Below are 21531 nucleotides of genomic sequence, written 5' to 3' on the forward strand. Positions count from 1 at the left end.
ATTTGAAAAATATCTACGGAAACAATACTCTCGAAATTTTAGAAAATACAATTATGAGAGATTAAAGCAAAAAGTTAAACAGATTTTCGAGGTCTTTGAACTCGCGGGAATATATTAGTATTTACGTTTGAGTACCCACGCCCCTGCCTGCCCCTAGTTCATGAAGCACCTATAGTCCGTCCCACAGGGAACGACTTTTTTCATATCATAAAATTCACTACAAGTTATTTATTTCTCAGCAGATTGTATTGTAACTTGCCCACACAAATAGTAATTGTGTGTTATTTCCAAAACACTCTTATTTTTCTTCTTATGTCAATCCAAACTGAAATTATTAACATAAAACATTTTTGTAGGAGGATTGGACGGACTATAGCTCTGTTGTTAATTGCTACTGTTTATTACTGCGTGCTCACGTGTGTCCACACACAAAGAGGCGGTGTCCCATTGTTGGTATGACAGTAATTTGTAGAATTTACCACTTCTTTATTTGTCCCGAAAACGTCAACCTTTACCGTAGATAAACGATTTAAGGTTCTACGCACAGTGGAAATTAAAAACGTTCAGAAACATTTTGAAAAAAGCAGCTTATTGAAATTGGAACCTCATGGAATGCGGAATAAAGGCACGTTCTATTTTATATCTTTGTGATTAACATTGATATAGCTGGAGAGAAAGTTTGTTTTTGTTTAATGACACCACTAGCGCACATTCATTTATTAATCATCGGTTATTGGTTGTTAAACATTTGGTAATTTTTACATATATAGTCTTAGAGAGGAAACCCGCTACATTTTTCCATTAGTAGTATGGGATCGTTTATATGCACCACCCCACAGACAAGATAGCACACACCATAACCTTTGATATACCAGTCGTGATGCACTGACTAGGAACTAGAAATAGCCCAATGGGCCCGCCGACGGGGATCGATCCCAGACTGACCGTGAATCAGGCGAGCGCTTTACCTCTGGGCTACGTCCCGCCCCTTAGCTGGAGAGGACAATGTAGTTCAGTTGCCTAGTGCTCTCCTACCGTCCGATGGGTCGCACGATCGATTCTACTAAGTGGACTGGGGTTTTTTCCTGTCCCAGTCAGTGCCCCACAATAAGGTCGTGGTTTATACTGTCCTGTCTTTAGGACATTGCATATAAAAATAGTACTTGCTGCTTTATCGGTAAGAGTAGCCCATATGTCGTCAGCGGGTTTTCTATTTTTCTCTCTATCGACCAAAGTTTGTTTTGTTTAACGATACGACTGGAGCACAGAGATTAATTAATCATCGGCTATTGGGTGTCAAACATTAGGTAATTCTGACTCGACAGAGTCAACAGAGGAAACCCGCTACATTTTATCCTAATGCAGCAAGAGATCTTTCATATGCACTTTCCCACAGACAGGAAAGCTGGTATCACGGCATTTGATCAGTTGAATGGATCCACCGAGGTGGTTCGATCCTGCGACGCAAGCACCTCAGGCGAGAGCTAAATTCCGCCCCTAAAACATAAACAAGAAGAAAAAGGAGAAGGAAAAAAAAAAAACGACCCTTGTTGATGTAGTTTACAGCAGACATTTATTACTTGGTGTTATACATCAACTGAATTATTACAAATACATCACTATGAAGGTGTTTCCGGTTCAGATGAATAACTTTATTAGAGGGATATTTTACAGCACGGATACACATCTACTAAAAACGAAGGTGCTAAACACGAACTAACTTGTACGGTTTACCTCAGGATTTGTGTTTTAAGAACAGTTTACTTTGAAGTTGCGTACAGTATCAGTGGCGTAGTGGTTAAGCCATGATATTTAAGGCAAGTGAGTGCTGGGTTCGCATCCCTGTAGCGTCTTCCAACCAGATTGACCTTTACACCTACTCGAATCTTATGTCTCAATCCATGGACAAATTTCACAAAATTAATCATCGTACGTTTACGTCTGCGACTAGCAATTACAAAATTACACCGGTCAGGCGTCGGTACAGCAGAAAATTACACCATTATAGAAGATAGGTCATGAAAATGAAATATGTGTACCTCACACTGTATTAGTTGTACTGTTAATAGTAACAAACAATGTGATTTAATGGTACATTTACGTTCATTTGCAAAATTAGGCTTACAATTTTGTTTTATGAAATTGGGCTCTGGAGAGTCGGCCCAGATAACAGCGCCACGGAACTGCAATCAAATACCAGCATAAAAATCGACAAAAAATAAAGCTCATTACCTTAGTACCCTTTTTTTTTTTTTTTTTTCAGTTTGCAAAAGTAACATCGATGATGACTGTCGGCCAATATTTCATTTTGTCCGTACATGTGTGGACAAGAAATGAATGTCGATACATCTTGTCATTAAACTCACATTTACGAAGGGTACTAAATGAAAATGAAATATTACTTATATGAAATATTCAAGATAACCGACTGTGACTATTTTAATTCACAATAACCTTCAGAATAACAACTTTGTTCTTCCTACTAGACATATATAAAACAATAAAATACATATGTACGATATATATTGTTATTTTACTCGAGAACTAATTATCTGTTATGACTTTTATATTTACAGAATTAAGAAATAAGACTTTCAATATGCAATTAAAAGTGTCTAGACAATACGATAAAATAAATTATAATGTGATATTACAATATGCATGCTATTAATAACAAAGACTTTCACAAATATATGACAAGCACTGCTGGAAAAGCCAAAGCTGATATCAAGAAAATAAAACAAAAAAATGCGTCAAGATTCCTGTACCACCGATTCTTTTTCGATTTGTTTGATTCGGACGAACCGGACATTGGATTAATGCTGGTATCATCATCACTCTTGGAGACGTCCTGTTTCAGGATTGTGCTGAGTGTTACAAGCATCGACTGTTCGTCGATTTGACTGAGCGACTTTGATGCTCGGTTGTTGACCCGCAGAACCAGCAGCGTGACGAAAATCGCCGAACAGCAGTGACACAGGACGAACACCAGGTACATCTCAAAGAGGGACAGAGTCTGTGACGTCCTGGGCATCGAGTCGTTGATGAAGTTGAGGAACATGGAGTAGGATACGAATATAGATATGAGGTAACACATCCTGTCGCCAGAGGGCGCGGGGATGAGGAACACTGAAGACGTCAGTAAGGACAAGAGGAACATGGGAAACAGTGTCGTAACGATGTAAAACAGACTCTTTCGCTTAATAGTTGCTGTAAAATCAGCAACCTGGAAATAATTATTGAGGAGTTTATATATTCCATCTTGATGTTTCTTACATGGGCTTCCAGCCCATGTTCTGAATCATAGTACCATTCAGTCTTAGTTGAAAATATCTTAGGAAAATCTACATTGAAGGTACTGGCATGGAGAAACAGCAGCTGACTATTAGATTCCACAATTTGTAGTCCACACCTCTGGCTATCGAATGGGTATTTAGATATATCTATGGAGCAGGTTGTCCGAAAAATGTCGGTTGTCCATGAGGAGATGTTGCCATTGTCATAGAGGCGGAAGTCATTATGCCCATCATATAGGTATATCCGATCCACGCTATTTACGAAAATAATATCGGGTTTCCAGACATATTCCTGAGCAACGACTATAGACTGGATATTTCCGAATTCTGTTGCATTCCACTTTATGTCAGCATCATACCATTCTATCGTCAAACTTCCCATGAAAGAAAAAGTCTGTTTAACCTCATCAATGTCCAGCAGCGCGATAATTGCAAAACGGATGTGTATGTCTAGTTTTTCCTTCCCTCCAGCCAGAGGTGGGTGTTTTATGAGAGTATTATTCTTGAGGTGCTCAGTCAGTCGATAGTGCGACAGTCTGAATTCAGAATCACACACACTTCCAGCTATCAGAACAAGCCAGACGACCAAGATATCGAGATAGATTACTCCAGTGACTTTCATTGTGTTCAACAATTGTTCTCTGTCTTTTGCGTCTGACTGGGAAAAGTTACACCAGGCTGGACAATGGTGATGTGTTCACGTTTATATCTTAGCACAAAGTATGCGTGTGGACAGTCGGTTGGAATGTCCATCGCATTGATAGCATTGTTTGCTGGCAAACTGTAGTTCGTGTAGATCTGGCTTTGCTAATCGATATACACATACAACGATGCAGGTAATACGCCAGTGGCCTATCAGCTAGCAGAGTTGGAATTAAAAGTGGCAGTTGCTCCACCCTGGGTAATTTATCAAGTGTCAGTTATAGTGAGCAAGACACGTGAAAATAGAAAGCTGTTATTAATTATTAATTTAATTTGTTTCGAATAGTAAATCCACTTCTGAGAAAGCTTAAACTCTCCATCCTAACAATTACCTCTGAAGATGTTAGTTACTTTGAACTACAAACGCGCACACGCGCGCGCGCACACACGTGTACACATGAATATTTACACATATTTCTTTATCTTTTTATTAAAATGTTTTTTGTTCATAACAATACAATAATACATTACAACCCTTTTCTTTTTACAGAAATATAAAATATATCCAACAATATATATATTTATCCTATAACGTACCCATGATATCCATGTGATAAACCCATGTGATAATTTTAGTGTATTAACCCGTTTAATAATGGTATGCAAATTTGCAAGGTCTCTATGTAATGTATTGCTGTGGATAGGTCATTTGCTTACAAACCAACAAGACCTGTGTACCCGAGCGTAACATTTTCAAAGATTTAGTTAAAATGCGTGACGTCAAACTAATTTGCGCTAATCGTGATGACGTCATATTACCGATGGCGGCGACTTTAGTACTGTGATTTAGTAAAAACTGAATTAAAATGTTATTTTAGAAGTGTTATAGGATAAATAGAATTCACTACTCGTGTTTTTAATATGTAAAATATCAACTTCGTCTAGTTAATCGGTATTTGTCTCGGTTGATATTTTCCATATTAAAAAATACTCGTGACGAATCCTCTCTCTCTCTCTCTCTCTCTCTCTCTCTCTCTCTCTCTCTCTCTCTCTCTCTCTCTCTCTCTCTCTCTCTCTCTCTCTCTCTCTCTCTCTCTCTCTTAGAACATACATTAAACCATAACTGCACATGTTGAAATTGTTAAATACAAAGTCACATTTCAAGTATAAAGAGATAATAATAATAGGGCATAGGCCTAAATGCATTTCTTAACAATTTTGTTAAATTACTATAAAGACAAGATTGTTAAATGATCTAACATTGAATATAAAACATTGTTTGAATGTACAGAAATACAGGTTAATCCTACTGTAGTACATTGTATAATGTTATAATGTTACTTAGTGATTGCGATATATTTACATTAAATAAAACGTTGTCATTAAGTCCATGTGATGTTTTCGTTTGTAATTCGTGTATCAAAAATGTTTCCCTTACTAGGCGGTGGAGTTCATCATTGCTAAATAACTGCTGAATTGGGGGAAAAGAAAAGTTTGATATGTGATGACAATTCGTATTAACGTGGGTATTAACTAATGTAGATTTACATGGTTATAAACTGATGTTCCTACCATGTCCATTAATTCGTAAAGACATCTTATATTGTCCTATATTGCATACCGCACTTTTTTCGGCAAGTGATAAGATAAAAAAACATTTGAAGAACAGCATGTCATAGTATGTTTTATGGGATAAGCACATCCAGTTTGATTGCTTTTAAAGTGATTTGTAATTTTTACATTTATTTTTGCCACATTTATATTTTAATTTGTATTAACATCATTAGATTGTAGTTTAGAATGGACAAGCATGTCTTTAAGATTGAATGGTCTTTTAAAAGAAACAATTGGTTTGCTTTGTGCTAGTTGTTTGAGTTTAACTGACTGTTCAAGAATTCCCCAATACCTGTGTAGTATGTGACCAATATTTGGTGGGAATGGGTTGTATATTACGACGAAAGGTATTATTGTTGTTTGTTCAGAAGTAAATGCTATGCTTTTCTTTGAGTCTAATTAAAGTGTTTCCTTTAGCGTTATCTACAATGAGAGGGTGTAAAGACTATTTTCAAACTTTTTAATTCAGTTTGTAACATGTCACTGTTCGAAATGATTCGGATGTACCTTTTACCTTGACTGAATGGAATTCCTTTCTTTTACATGTTTTTGGGTGAGCTGATTCATATACTATTTACTTAATTATCACCGTTAAATCATATACATTGTATATTGATTAATATATTTAACAATTTTATTTTCACATTTTAAAAAATAAACACACCATGCTAAAAACCATCTTCCCAAAAGTCATTATGTTTTGTTTCTATAAAATATTTTCTTCTATGTGTTTTGAGTCATTTTCCAAAATATTAGGGATCTCCATTTTGAGTCTGTACATACAAGCGTTATAACACAAGCATTTTTTTGTGTAATAATAAATGTTTTGATTTCTGGTACTTTAATTCCTTCTTTAATATTAGAATGCATTTGTAAACATGCTACTCGGTCAAGTTTTTCCTTGAAATCTATTTTTTTTTTAAATCAATGTCCTGTATATGGTTAATGAGTGGATTTGGAACAGAATCGTATATCTAGAGAAGGCGAAGTCGAAAGGATTATTTAGGCAAGGTCGTGATTGCTTCCAAGATGATCAGGTGCTCGTAATTAAAGTTGATTTCTGTAATATTTTCCAAATCAATGTCAAAGTTAATCCCCAATAAAGAAAATTGTTTCATCCAATCACATTTCCATATTTTGTTTACATACATTTGTATCTTATATCTACTACGTTGTGGCTTTTTTCTTCTTCTTTCTTCTTCTTTTTTTGTTTATCCCATCCTGTAAATCAATTTAAAGCGAGCGAATAATGCAAGTTTTAAAGTAGCGTAGAGGGTTTTTTTCTGTTCCATCTAATATTATTGTGTGATCATCAAAATGTGTAATTAAATATTCTATATTACCAAGTTTTATTTCTTTTATATTTTATGTTGGATTTTTTTTAACAATCTAACTAATATATGGTGGAAGGAGACTAGATCCCCTGCCTACACACTCTTTCCAATCTAAAGAAAGGTGATGTAGTTTCATTTAGAAGGACACCATCTCTTTCACATCTGAATGAAAAACCGCATTCTAGGATCAAAATCGTATCTGTGCACAAGACAGAGTCCAAAGGATGTTTTAGGCAACATCGTGATTCCTTCAATGATCCACTTTTAGATGATCGTCCTTAGGATCCATCTTGCACCACCTGTAGGAGGGCTGTTAGTCTTTAAGACTTCTTCGGGAACTGTGTAGCTGTAAATAGTTTCACCTTTTTTTTCATTTCAAACCGTAATTCTGATGTTGTAAATAAAAATGAGTTTTACAAATATGTGACAAGTACTGCAGGAAAAGCCAAAGCTGACATCAAGAAAATAAAACAGAAAATTGTGTCGAGATTCGAATAGCACTGGTTCTTTTTCGTTTTCTTATTGGATCAACGCTGGAGTCATCGTTACTCTTAGACACATCCTGTTTCAGAATCGTGTTGAGCATTAAAAGCATCGACTGTTCGTCGATTTGACGGAGCGACTTTGATGTTCTGTTGTTGACCCGCAGAACCAGCAGCGTGACGAAAATCGCCGAACAGCAGTGACACAGGACGAACACCAGGTACATCTCAAACAGGGACAGAGTCTGTGACGTCCTGGGCATCGAGTCGTTGATGAAGTTGAGGAACATGGAGTAGGATACGAATATAGATATGAGGTAACACATCCTGTCGCCAGAGAGCGCGGGGATGAGGAACACTGAACACGTCAGTAAGGATAAGAGGAACATGGGAAACAGTGTCGTAACGATGTAAAACAGACTCTTTCGCTTAATAGTCATCGTAAAATCGACAACCTGAAAATGCATTGTTATGGAGTTTGAAAAGCCCATGCTGATGTTCCTTACCTGGGCTTCCAGCCCATGTTCTGTATCAAAGTACCATTCATTCTTGACTGAAAATATTTCAGGAAAATCTAGATTTACTGTACTGGCATGGAAAGACAAAATCTTATTATTATATTCCACAATTTGCACTCCACACCGTTGGCTATCGAATGGGTATTTAAATATATCTATAGGACAGGTTGTATGAAATATGTCGGTTTTCAAAGCGTTGATGTTCCCTGTATGATGGATTGTAATGTCATAATGTCCATCAAAAAAGTATATCCGATCCACGCTGTTTGCTAACATAATATTAGGTTTCCACACAAGCTTCTGATCAACTTCTATGGAATTGATATTTCCGAATTCTGATGCATTCCACTTTATGTCTGCATCATACCAGTCTATCATGAAACTTCCCATGAAAGAAAAAGTCTGTTTAACTTCATCAACGTCCAGTACAGCCACAACGCTAAAACGAATTCGTATGTCTAATTTTTCCTTTCGGCCAGACACTGGTCGGTATTTTATGAGATTCTTATTCTTGAGATTCTCCATCAAACGATAGTTAAATTGTCTGAACTCAGAATCACACACACTTTGAGTTATCAGAACAAGGCAGATAAACAAGATATCGAGACAGATTACTCCAGTGGTTTTTCATTTTTAAACAGTTATTGTCTGTCTTTACATCTGGTGTGATAGCGTTATGCCAGTCTGATTGAGCGACAATGGTAAAGTTTTAATTTTTATATCTGAGCACAAATTACCCACCGAACTGTCGATTGATATGTCTATGACAAAGTATCGTTTCATTGATGAATGAAATCAATATCAAATGTGAGATATGAAACTGGTCACTATATTTATTTTGCTGTTGACATCATTATTCAGAATACAGTAGTTTGTGTAAATCTAATCGATAATCGATACTTAACGATGTGGCTAACAGAAAGTTAGTTTTTGTTTAACGACACCATTATAGCACCTTGATTTATTAATCATCAGCTCTTGGGTGTCAAACATTTGGCACTGTTTACATTTAGTCTTAGAGAGGAAACCCGCCATATTTTTCCATAAGTTGCAAGGGACCTTTGATGTGCACTATCCCACAGATAGGATAGCACATACCACGGCCTTTGATATACCAGACGTGGTACTCTATCTGTAACGAGAAATAGTCCAAAGGGCCAACTGACGGAAGTCGAACATAGACCTTCCGCGCATCAGGTGAGCACTTTACCACTGGGCTACGTCTCGCCCCTGCGTGTAATAAGCCAGCTAAGGGGTGGGGGTGGGGGGGGGGGGGGGTGAATGTTGTAGTCACTCAACAAAAGTAATTTACACAGTGCCAGTCACAGTGAACAAAACACGAGAAAACGAAGGGATGTGTGTGTGTGTGTGTGTGTGTGTGTGTGTGTGATGGTTTTTAAATTCACTTTTAAGTTAAAAAAATTCAAATACTCCATCCATTTCTGACAAATATTGCTTCCTCTACCCCAGTGATGCATACTAATCCATTCTTGTTTTGTTCATTTCACTCTATGGTGATGTCTTTATGGCGTTAAAGGGGTCATTTATAAAGGCCTTAAAAATTAAGCAGAACTTTGTAAAGACGCTATCCAATTTAAAGAGACAATCCCGATTTTGTATCCAATTAAAAAAATAATTGACAAATAAAATATTGTTACATTATTAAAATTACAATTTACTTACACTTCCTTGCTTAGATATATGAATATTTCTATAACCAGTGTATTTCTGGACATCGTAATGTGACAGAAGTCTTGCTAGGGCTGAAAATTCAGGATAGTCCCTTTAAGTTATGACCACAAAGCGTAGTCCGTTCCGTTAAATGTTATTTAAAAAATCAGTGGCGAGGTCAGTAATTTGACACCCGACTTTTAATTTCGTTAAATATGTCAGTTAGCCGTCAAAAAGAAGCGATGGGGGTGGGGATGGGGGTGGCGGGGGTGGGGCTGGTGTGATATGCTACATAGAGGACATTTCATGTTTTTTGTCAAATATGATTTATATCTCATCTTGTGAAGTTTGTAATCATATCTCGTAAATCGCGCTTGCGCGTCGAGTATGATATGATTGCAAACTTCACGAGATGAGATATAAATCATATTTGACAAAAAACCATGAAATATTCTATTTATTATATAACTTTTGGCAATTTACCTTTATTTTTAAAATGCCTGCAGCAAAATAGTTCCGGCTTTCTTACAGTGAAGATAACACTTTCCATAGTGACGGTAACACATTTTAGAATGAAATGGTGAAATTTTCACTTTAAAATGTATTATCGTCACTGTGTGACTGATAACACTTTTATTTCACTGATATTTTAAGATATTTCACTAAATGTTATATAATAAATGCGATGATTTCAGAATTCCACATTGGAGTCCAGCGGTCGCATGGTCGTTTAATGATTTGATCGCACGATGTTCGCCCACCAAGCGATTGTGCAATATGGAATTTATCGGACGATCGCTGAGAGGAAAACGGCCATTAATCAGCTGTATAAAACCTACATATCGTGGGCACAACGGTCGACCTACATACCACAAGATGGAAAGCGTATGTCATAAGTAGCCAAAATTTAAATTCATTAACTCATAGACTTACTAAATGTTAAATGTGGGTATCATTTGTAGCTGTAGTTATTTGTCCGTGCTTATAATCATTTTAAGGTTCAAGCACGCTGTCCTGTGCATACACCTTAGCTATCTGGACTGTCTGTCCAAGACAGATGGTTAGTTGTTAAGTGTTTGTTTTTAATGATGAGAAGTCGATGCAGTGGCCTTACACCTACCCATTGAGTCGTTAAACTCGCTATGGATGGAAGCCGATACTGGGAGGCGAACCCAATACCTATCAGATTTATTCCCTATGTATTTACCACTACATCAACGAGATCGGTAAGTGGGTAACAGTATTGCGGAACCAGTGTGTCCTGTTACCTTTGTCACATGACTGTTATTTACAGGTTGCAATTTGTAACTGGTTTGACTGACTTCATCCATGTTATTTCTTTAGATACATTACGGTATATCCAAACGTCAGAGATGCATTGTTAAATGTTGGTTTGGACTGTCAGTGATATTTGTGAAAGGCAATGTAAACACTGTCTTTTTCCCCCTTGAACTTAACAAGGTATTCACTTCTACTACTTGACCGCTTTGTAGGGAGTAAAACGAATGTGGATATTCAAAATGAAACACCTAATTGCTTTAATGTTCATGGTTGGTAAGTTACATTTTATTATGTTATATACAGACAAAAAAATACAAAAACATTTAAAGTTTGTTTTGTTTAACGACACCACTAGAGCACATTGATTTATTAATCATCGGCTATTGGATATCAAACATAATTTCGGTAATTGTGACATATAGTAGAGATGAAACCCGCTACATTTTTTCCATTAGTAGCAAGGGATCTTTTATATGCACCGTCCCACAGACAGGACAACATATACCACGGCCTTTGATATGTCAGTCATGGTGCACTGGCTGGAACGAGAAATAGCCCAATGGGCCCACCGACGGGGATTGATCCGAAACCGACGGCTCATCAAGCAAGCGCTTTACCACTGGGCTACGTCCCGACCCCAGAAGAAAATAAAGCATATAATCATACAAAGATATCTGATTTCTAATATTATATGCAGTGACATAAATAAGTCAAAAGGGGTGGGATCTAGCTCATTCGGTATAGTGCAAAACTGATATATCAAAGGTTATGGTACGTGCTGTAGGAAACTGTATCTGTAGGAAAGCGCATATAAAAGATGCCTTGCTGCTAATGGAACAATGTAGCGGGTTTGTTATAAGATTACGTGTCATACAGTAGAAATGTTTCATATCCAATTGTAGCTGATGATTAATAAATCAATGTGTTCTAGCGGTGTCGATAAACAAAACAAACTTTAATTTTAAATAAGTCAATAGAAGAGAAATCTGTTTCTCTTCGATCTTTATCAGTTTAGCAAGAATACTTGTGCTATATATAGAGGATAATAAACAAGTTACCAGTTATTATCAAATTTATGTCCCATTAGCGAGTAACAAGTGAAAATTATTTCACGAGGGACATAAATTTTATAATAACTGGTACTGAGTTTGTTATTCTATTTATTACCCCAACTATATTTTTTATTATTATTATTTTTTTTTTTTTATTATTATTATTTTATTATTATTATTATTATTATTGTTATTTTGTTATTTTTTTTTTTTTTTTTTTTGGGGTTTTTTTTTTTGGGGGGGGGGGGGTTAAAGCCTTTATTTTCGATATAGCCTACATCGGCTACACGTCCATGTATATGAAAACGACGTAAACTACTTTACTGTTCTGGGTATTGCTTTAACTCAGTGAGAAATTATGATTTTTATTTTTCCCGTTATGAGTGCCTGCTGGGATAACAAAATAATATATGGTATATCAGGTGGCATTAATACAGCTTTCTTTATTGTACATATTATTATTTGTATTTAGTTATATAACTGTAGTTTTATTTTGTATATTATAATCGTTTTATTTATATGCTAAATAATTGTTCAATTCTATAGCTTATCCTCTAAAGTTCTGTCTGAGAACTTCTTCCTTTATCAAAATTTAACATGGAATGCTCTGTTAAAAACACAAACTGAATTGAAAAACGTACTTGCAACAATTTCGTTTACGTTCGCCTAGTATTAATTAGTGCCGCAGGATCGAATCACCTCGTTGGATCCATTCAACTGATTGGGGGTTTTCTCGTTCGAACCAATGAACCACAAATGATCAAAGGTTGTGGTATGTGCTTTCCTGTCTGTGGGAAAGTGCATATAAAAGATCCCTTGCTGCATTAGGAAATGTTTCACGGGTTTTCTCTGAAGACTAAGTGTCAGAATTATCAAATGTTTGACACCCAATAGCCAATGATTAATTAGTCAATGCGCTCTAGTGGTGTCGTTAAACAAAACAAACTTTAATTAATTGTATTAATTAATTTAACATTAGGGCCTACTCCAAAATAAGTTAATCACTTGATGACAGGGTTTTTGTTTTTGTGCTTCTACCGTGTTCTTCATTTGGTGTTTAGCATTTACCATAGTTTGACACCCAATAGCCGATGTATTTTTCGTGTTGGGGTGTCGTTAAACATTCATTCATTCATTCATTCATTCATTCATTCTACCGTGTTCTTTAACAAGTCCAAACCATTTGTGGCACAACTGATTAATTACGGGATTAAAGTACGTATATCTATAAAAATGGATAAGAAATAATATATCAGGTAGAAAACAAACAGTGTCGTTAATGATTCCTTATTCTGATATAAAAACAACATTTATGTAATTATTGGAATATTATAAGGTTCTGTACTCGATCCTTCTTTATTATAATCTTATGTTAATTATATTGCTGATTAGATATCATAGTCAAGTAGAAAACATAAACAACCCAGTCCTAGATTTGAATGCTTTAAATGGTAGTTACGGGTGTGTAATTGAAGAAACTGACGTGTGTCCCTTTGGCACTTTTGGGCATTTTTTAATTATTATAGACGTCATTAGCCACGCCCACTTTTAGAATATCAATTTTTAAAGTCAAATTTGTTTCTGAGCATAAACATATCAACTTAAAGAAAATGAAATATAGATAACGAAAACATAGGTTATCAATGTCAATTTACAAACTTTTTATTAGTTCAGTCTAACTACAGGGTACTAAGAATATGTATTTAAAAATGTGAGACATGCTGTTCCGTACAAGACGTTCAGAACTTACTAAACGTTCAACTTGAAGCATCCGGAATAGTAACCGATTTACGTTTGTTTGCGGTTAGAAATTCTTTATAGAAACCGGTTTGATTACATTCTGGGCACGTTGCAAAGGCTTCTGTCGTGTTTATCCAGTGTTGATAAACGGGATTACCTTTTGATGCGCCTGTTGTGCTTTTGCATATTCGTATGTGTGTTCGTGAGAGAGAGAGAGAGAGAGAGAGAGAGAGAGAGAGAGAGAGAGAGAGAGAGAGAGAGAGAGAGAGAGAGAGAGAGAGAGAGAGAGAGATTGCGAAATCAGTGGCTAAGTCTTTATATGATATTTGCAAGTATCTATAATTGCGTCGCTAATCGTATTAAAGCTGAGTTCTTTCCCATTTTAACAAGGCCTTAGCTCCGTGGGTAGGTGTAAGGCCACTACACCTACTTGCCTCTCACTAACCAGTAACAACTAACCAATAACCCACTGTTCTCGACAGACAGTTCAGATAGCTGAGATGTTTCCCCAAGGCAGCGTGCTTGAACTTTAATTGGTATAAAAAGTAAAGTTTGTTTTATTTAACGACGCCACTAGAGCACATTGATTTTTTTTATCTTATCATCGGCTATTGTACGTCAAACATATGGTCATTCTGACACTGTTTTTTTTTTTAGAGGAAACCCGCTGTCCACATAGGCTACTCTTTTATGACAGGCAGCAAGGGATCTTTTATTTGCGCTTCCCACAGGCAGGATAGCACAAACCATGGCCTTTGTTGAACCAGTTATGGATCACTGGTCGGTGCAAGTGGTTTACACCTATCCATTGAGCCTTGCGGGGCACTCATTCAGGGTTTGGAGTCGGTATCTGGATTAAAAATCCCATGCCTCGACTGGGATCCGAACCCAGTAACCACCAGCCTGTAGACCGATGGCCTAACCACGACGCCACCGATGCCGGTTTAATTGGATATATGCACGAAAATAACTGTAAGAGAAATGAAATTTTGAAGACTGGGAAATCAATAAAACATTTATTTTATTGGGAAAGAAAACTGGCTGGTAGGAACGATGTCTGGAGCATGAAGGACGCACAGCCTCGTGTGCGCGCGCGCGCGCGTGTGTGTGTGTGTGTGGGGGGGGGGACTACAGGCCATACATATATATATATATATATATATATATATATATATATATATATATATGACCAAAAAACAAACCCGGACATTGTTGTCGAGTGCAAAAGTGTGCTAACACTTGCGTCTTTAAATACTTTTAAATGTAATACGCAGAACTGAAATCGCAATCACTTTTCCTAAAGGCACTGACTCTCAGGCTGTCCAATGATTCTACATTTCCTGCTTTTGGGTCTTTGTCCTATTTTCCCTACTTTTCTTTAAAATACCTAGTTTGTTTCTTCAAAATGCCGCTAATTGTTGTTAAAGTGTGCATATTGCTTGTGTTATTATAAAAGTCAACAGTTATGAGATTTTTAAATAAAAACATTTTTATGCAGAAAGATATATCTCCTAATGTGTGGCACCATATAATCTCAGCATATTAAATTTACACACTGAAAGTCAATGTGAGATGAAATTTACTTTCTGGCACTCAAATCTTACTATATTGTCATGACTAAGTAGTGTACTCCTTCAATACTCAGATGAAGCTGTCCGCCGAGTACTGGAGTTGCAGCACTACTATATTGAGCCTGTGCATGGGTTTTGAGTTATTGTCTTTATCTCACATTACTTTTTATTTATGTTTGCCTCTCACATCACGGTTAAAATTTGGTAATTTTTTTGTACTCTTTCTGACAGTCCTTAAAACATCAATGTTGAATTTCAGCATAAAAATATTCACATCATTCCTTATAAGTAGTTGCTGTCATATTTCAAAAATATTTATAATTTCCAACTCATTTTACTTTGAAAAGACCCAGACGAATCGTGGTGCTGTAAAACATCATTTGAACCCATGGAGAGGCTCTGACGTGAACAAACTCTTTGTAGCACTGCAGTCAGTCATGATGCTATTATGAGTGTTGCAAAGCTAATTTGCTGCCGTACAATGACAGCACTGCTTCCGGCTAATTCCATTACTTTATTAATTTTACATTAATATGCTTTCTGTTTTAGCCAAATTTGACAAGCTAGGTGCAGCAACATTACTGTACATATATAAATATGTATATCGATTAATGTAGTGTAGAACAATTTCAAATAGCTGTGACCATTACATAAAATTCATATTATTTTGGATCTATAGAACAAAAATTACAGATACAGACTGAGCACCACATAAAAAATGTTTAAGTGTTTTTTCTGTAACACCACATTTTAATTTTTGACATTCGTTTACCCAGTATGAGCTTGAATAATGTTGATACGTACTCTTTCAGCCCTACTTTTGTCCTACGTTTTCTATATTTTCATTCCTACTTTTGTCCTACTTTTTCTTTCTATTTTTCTACTGTTGTCCTACGTTTTCTATATTTTCATTCCTACGTTTGTCCTACTTTTTCATAATGGTGTGCTGGACAGCCTGCGCCTCCAGCCATTAAAAATTATAAAATAATTGCTTTGTCACAGTTAACTTGCACATTACATACCATTCACCACAGTGTGCACATTATATTATTTTATATATAAATATGTATGTATGCCTACAAAATGTATATTTTTTGGCAAAAATAAAATGTGTGTGTTTAAAACATTGTTTGGCTTATGTTATCAGCTTTGGAAAATCCTTTGTGTTTTTTGTCATCTCGGTGATTGTTGTGACTCCGAAAGCATTGTATGCGAAACAGAAAAGCTATGTAGACAGATATGTACTTCGAGATCTCGGGTCAGTGGCTTTAATGGATAGGCGACCAACCAGCTCGTCTTTTCCGCGGTAGTTATCTATATACCTTTTTAACAGTGTCCACCTGGTGTCCTCGAGTGGTTCGTGTATGCACGAATACCTTCTCATTGTTATCAAGCAATATGCTTAGGATAATACGCCAGTCTCAAAGGCAATGTATGTTTTCTATACAAAGATGTTAAAGGCACTGACCCTAACAGTGTAGAATGTTTCGGCTATTACAGCTGTTTACCGTTGAATTAGACATTACTTACATCGTCTTGCTTAAATTAATAAGTCAGCAATTTCAATGTGTTTCTGGAACCGGCCTAGGTCGTGTTGTGGTCAAGGCTGGTAGGTACTGGGTTCGCAACCCGGTACTGTCTCCCACCCAGAGCGAGTTTTAACGACTCAATGGGTAAGGTGTAAGACCATTACACTCTCTTCTCTCTCACTAACCACTAACAACTAACCCACTGTCCTGGGCCCCGTTCCACGAAGCGATCTTAGCTCTAAGATCATCTTAACTGCATAACTACCTGGTGAATTTAAGATGATCTTAGCGCTAAGATCGTTTCGTGGATTGGGCCCCTAGACAGACAGCTCAGATAGCTGGAGTGTGTTCCCATGACAGCGTGCTCCAACCTTAATGATATAAGAATTAAAATAAGTTGAAATGAAATGAATTAATGTGTTTCTCGGTGTTTTAGTGGAGATAAGTGCTTTTTATATGAATTACATAGTAGTGATGCGGAACGAGAAAGTAGCGTTCAAATTACTCTGTTGTTTTCACGCTAAAATGAATGAGATGTGGCCGATCGGAGGAAAATTAGATTTGATGTACTATTATTTTAGCAACTGGATTTGCTATGCCTCAATGGGGGAAAACCGCTGCTCCGAAAAGCACAAGAAAAAGCAAAGCACGTAGTCAAGCTTTTGTGAAGAACAGATTTCTCAGGACGCCATGTTGAACACGTCGAAAACATTAAAATTAGTATATGCAAGATATACGAACTGTAAGGAAAATTGGCAAATTCAATGTGTTTCTGGTTGTTTTCGTGGATGAAAATGCCAGGACCGCACCTAACATAAGTGAAGGTGGAGTGGAAGTATACAAATAATTAGGATATAGTAATAGAGGGTCTTCTCCAGGTCGGAAAAAAGGCATTTAAAATTAAAAAGGCCACCTTTTCGTATTTTTGAACAAACGCAATAAATCCCATACGCATTTATATGGTACTGACAGTATTATCATTGTTGCATATTTCAGTGACAGTCTCATCATCGCTCAGTTGTGATAATGACGTCATAGTGACGTGTGAAGTACGATGGGAGAACGAAAGCAAAGAAGCAGGAAACAATGAACAAAAAACGTGCGAGTGAGTAAACTGAAGAAATATAGTGCTCAAAATAATTAGGGCATCAGATATGAACAAGTATAGAAGGAAGGAAATAGTTTATTTAACGACGCACTTAGCATATTTTATTTTCGGTTATATGGCGTCGGACATTTGGTTAAGGACCACACAAATATTGAGGGATGCTCCTTTTTTCGATTAGCAGCAAGGGATCTTTTATATCCACCATCCCACAGACAGGATAATACATACCATGGCATTTGTTACACCAGTTGTGGAATACTGGCTGGAACGAGAAATAAAAAGAAAGAAATGTTTTATTTAACGACGCACTCAACACATTTTATTTACGGTTATATGGCGTCAGACATATGGTTAAGGACCACACAGATTTTGAGAGGAAACCCGCTGTCGCCACTACATGGGCTACTCTTCCGATTAGCGGCAAGGGATCTTTTATTTCCGCTTCCCACAGGCAGGATAGCACAAACCATGGCTTTGTTGAACCAGTTATGGATCACTGGTCGGTGCAAGTGGTTTACACCTACCCATTGAGCCTTGCGGAGCACTCACTCAGGGTTTGGAGTCGGTATCTGGATTAAAAATCCCATGCCTCGACTGGGATTCGAACCCAGTACCTACCAGCCTGTAGACCGATGGCCTGCCACGACGCCACCGAGGCCGGTAAGGAACGAGAAATAGCCCTAGATCGATCGCGCATCCAACGAACAAGTATACAAATGGAAGGGAATTTTAACAACATCTCAACGGCTATTTGCTGTATAACATATGGCTATTTGAATGCTTGGCCTAGGGTGAGAGAGGAAACATACAGCTGTCAAACATGCTATTCTTAACACCACCCCCCCCCCAAAAAAAAAAACAAAAAAAAAAACAACAACAACAAAAAGTGAAGGATCTTGTTCTGATTATATGCACTTTCCAGTAGACAGGGCAATACAATACCTAGCGAGGACTTTGATGTACATATAATTAGCGGGACTGGTTGGTAAGATGGAAAAAACTAGTTTATAAGAAACCCCTTAGAAACTTCGATACTCACAGCCTGGAAATGACAGCATAATTTCTTGCACAAGGGCCTACCTACTAAGCTACAAATATATAATATTTTTAAAAAGCCTCGCCAACATACTATCATTCCCAGCGCTGAACCAAGATGCATTACCTCAGACTGACATTAAATCTGAATCAGAAGAATGTTAAAGCGGATTCAAAGTTTGGTTTGTTTAACGATACCTATAGAGCACATTGATTAATCAATCATCGGCTATTGGATGTCATACATTTGGTAATTCTGACTTGTAGTCATCAGAGGAAACCCGTTACATCTTTCCTAATGAAGCAAGGGGTCTTTTATATGCACTTTCCCACAGACAGAATAGCAAATACCACAGCCTATGATATACCAGTCGTGGTGCACTGGCTGGAACGAGAAATAACCCAATGGGCCCACCGACGGGGATCGATCCCACACCGACCGCGCATCAAGCTAGCTCTTTACCACTGTGCTACGTCCCACTCCAAAGCGGGTTCATCATGTTTTGAAAACTGCGATTGTTTTAGGTATTATTAATATATTTCGCTTAACTCTAGGGCCCTGTTAGACGAAGTGATTCTAGCGCTAAGATCATCTAAGTCCACAAGGTAATTATGCACTAAGGCGGTCTTAGCGCTAAGATCACTTCGTGGAACGGGGCACTGAACGTGATTTCCCCCTAGATTGAAGATAGATGCTAACATACGTAATCTAATAATGACGCGTACCAGAGAAATTAAACTAGAAGATTATATATATATATATATATATATATATATATATATATATATATATAGATATATATATATATATATTATATATATATATAATATCTTACATTTTCAGTGCAATCAAAATATGTGATATTTTTCAGATCACATACTTTAAATATTTGATAACTTTGCAAATTAGATGTAAATTAATCGAGGTCACGGCACAAGGTTTATTCCTAATATATGATATTGACGATACCGAAAAACACTCTGGTATAACCCCCCCCCCCCTCTCTCTCTCTCTCTCTCTCTCTCTCTCTCTCTCTCTCTCTCTCTCTCTCTCTCTCTCCTCTCTCTCTCTCTCTCTCTCTCTCTATATATATATATATATATATATATATATATATATATATATATACGCGATATTGCATCTTTAAAATGAATTGTTTTGTCTTACAGATCGGCAATGAGATATCTGTCCTGTATAGAACCTTATGGAGCCACCTGCTTTGATCCCGACAGAATGGAGTTCAACAAACAACTCAGGTCGTATGCGTATGGAAAACGCTGCTGTAAGTAGGCTAGGCCTATTATAAAGTTTGATATCATCAATATGCAATTTAAAGGGACAATCTCATAGTTGCATGATGAAAAAAATATAAATTTTCTTGTGAAATACAAAAAAGGCATACCTTGAATTACATACTGCCAGGAGAAAAAACACACCCACGTCCAAATAATATCATTTACTACTATGTATAAATTTATGTCATTGCAAAATCTAAACATTTTTTGCATTTACCATAGTATGACACCCAATAGCCGATGTATTTTTCGTGCTGAGGTGTCGTTAAATATTCATTTATTCATTCATTCATTCATTCATTTGCAAAATCTAATAAGTGTCACTGTATTTTTAAAACATTACGTCACAGTTTGAATTTTAATAGCATCTCCGTATCGATAAAAATATGACTGCTATTTTAATGAATATGCGATGAAAAATTTCTATATATATTACATGGCTATTTTTAACCACCGATTCTCGAGGAAACTTCTGTTTACGCCGAATGGCAAAATATTACAATTTTTATATTCCTGAATTCATTATTCAAAAATGGTCGTTCCAGCCAGTGCACTACGACTGATATATCAAATGCCGTGGTATGTGATATACTGTCTGTAGGATGGTACATGTCAAAGATCCCTTGCTTTGCCTACTAATGGACAAATGTAGCAGGTTTCCTCTCTAAGACTATATGTCAAAATTATCAAATATTTGACATCCAATAGGCAATGATTAATAAAACAATGTGCTCTAGTGGTGTCGTTAAACAAAACAATCTTTGATTGATTTGTGTTGCCTTGTGCATAGGCTAGCCTGAAGGTTTGCACTGCATAATCACGTCACGTCTCACTTGCAGTTTTATTTTATAGCAGTTGTAGGTAGCACTGTATCATACTTTCATTTCTTTTTGACAATTTGTGGTAATGTTACAAAAGCAAAACTAATTTTGTTGTTTTCTCTCTACATTTCAGTTGCTAACAGTTCCACCATTCGGATGACGTCATCAACCTTTGTGTTATTCTCCTTAATCAGTTTCTTTTGCCATCCCGATTAAGATTTACGTTTAGAATAGAAATATGTAAGATATAAAGATTTCAAAAAGAAACAAATTATTAAAATAATATTTTGTAAACTTTCGTAGGATTGTGTATATATAAATAAATAAATATATATATATATATATATATATATATATATATATCTATAGATATATATATATATATATATATATATATATATATTTATATATTTATGTCAATCTCGTATTTGATCTATATTTATCGCTATAAAATTATGTATACGAAGTCATGGCCAATTGGGCTTTTGCAGACTTCATTTGACCTCAAGTTTCAAAGGGATCTCCAATTTAAACACTTTCT

At 36.4% G+C, this 21531-nt stretch overlaps 3 protein-coding genes across 3 annotated transcripts; 1 reads left to right on the plus strand and 2 right to left on the minus strand.

The window, feature by feature from the left end:
* Positions 1-2134: 2134 nt before the first annotated feature.
* Positions 2135-3918, minus strand: LOC121369968 (neuronal acetylcholine receptor subunit alpha-7-like). The gene is made up of 3 exons (XM_041495050.1): positions 3277-3918; positions 2769-3226; positions 2135-2183 (listed from the first exon to the last, which is right to left on the minus strand). The coding sequence occupies exons 1-3, from the start codon at positions 3916-3918 to the stop codon at positions 2135-2137; spliced, it is 1149 nt and encodes a 382-aa protein (XP_041350984.1).
* Positions 3919-7343: 3425 nt separating this feature from the next.
* LOC121369969 (acetylcholine receptor subunit delta-like) lies at positions 7344-8411 on the minus strand. Its single transcript, XM_041495051.1, has one exon. The coding sequence runs from the start codon at positions 8409-8411 to the stop codon at positions 7344-7346; it is 1068 nt and encodes a 355-aa protein (XP_041350985.1).
* A 2565-nt stretch (positions 8412-10976) lies between these two features.
* LOC121371226 lies at positions 10977-21289 on the plus strand. The gene is made up of 4 exons (XM_041496960.1): positions 10977-11111; positions 17727-17835; positions 20044-20156; positions 21124-21289. The coding sequence occupies exons 1-4, from the start codon at positions 11063-11065 to the stop codon at positions 21204-21206; spliced, it is 354 nt and encodes a 117-aa protein (XP_041352894.1). The 5' UTR covers positions 10977-11062; the 3' UTR covers positions 21207-21289.
* Positions 21290-21531: the final 242 nt, after the last annotated feature.

Source organism: Gigantopelta aegis, chromosome 4, assembly GCF_016097555.1.
Source record: "Gigantopelta aegis isolate Gae_Host chromosome 4, Gae_host_genome, whole genome shotgun sequence".
In the NCBI taxonomy this organism is placed as follows: domain Eukaryota; kingdom Metazoa; phylum Mollusca; class Gastropoda; order Neomphalida; family Peltospiridae; genus Gigantopelta; species Gigantopelta aegis.

What these genes read in the sequence shown, in the direction of transcription:
- LOC121371226 (XM_041496960.1), top strand. Translation starts at nt 11,063, where the DNA reads ATGTGGATATTCAAAATGAAACACCTAATTGCTTTAATGTTCATGGTT. An exon ending in TGCTTTAATGTTCATGGTTG is followed by an intron (nt 11,112 to 17,726) that starts GTAAGTTACATT and finishes TGCATATTTCAG; the next exon opens with TGACAGTCTCATCATCGCTC. An exon ending in TGCGTATGGAAAACGCTGCT is followed by an intron (nt 20,157 to 21,123) that starts GTAAGTAGGCTA and finishes TCTACATTTCAG; the next exon opens with TTGCTAACAGTTCCACCATT.
- LOC121369968 (XM_041495050.1), bottom strand. Translation starts at nt 3,918, where the DNA reads ATGAAAGTCACTGGAGTAATCTATCTCGATATCTTGGTCGTCTGGCTT. An exon ending in AACATGGGCTGGAAGCCCAT is followed by an intron (nt 3,227 to 3,276) that starts GTAAGAAACATC and finishes AATTATTTCCAG; the next exon opens with GTTGCTGATTTTACAGCAAC. An exon ending in AAATCGAAAAAGAATCGGTG is followed by an intron (nt 2,184 to 2,768) that starts GTACAGGAATCT and finishes ATTTGATTGCAG; the next exon opens with TTCCGTGGCGCTGTTATCTG.
- LOC121369969 (XM_041495051.1), bottom strand. Translation starts at nt 8,411, where the DNA reads ATGGAGAATCTCAAGAATAAGAATCTCATAAAATACCGACCAGTGTCT.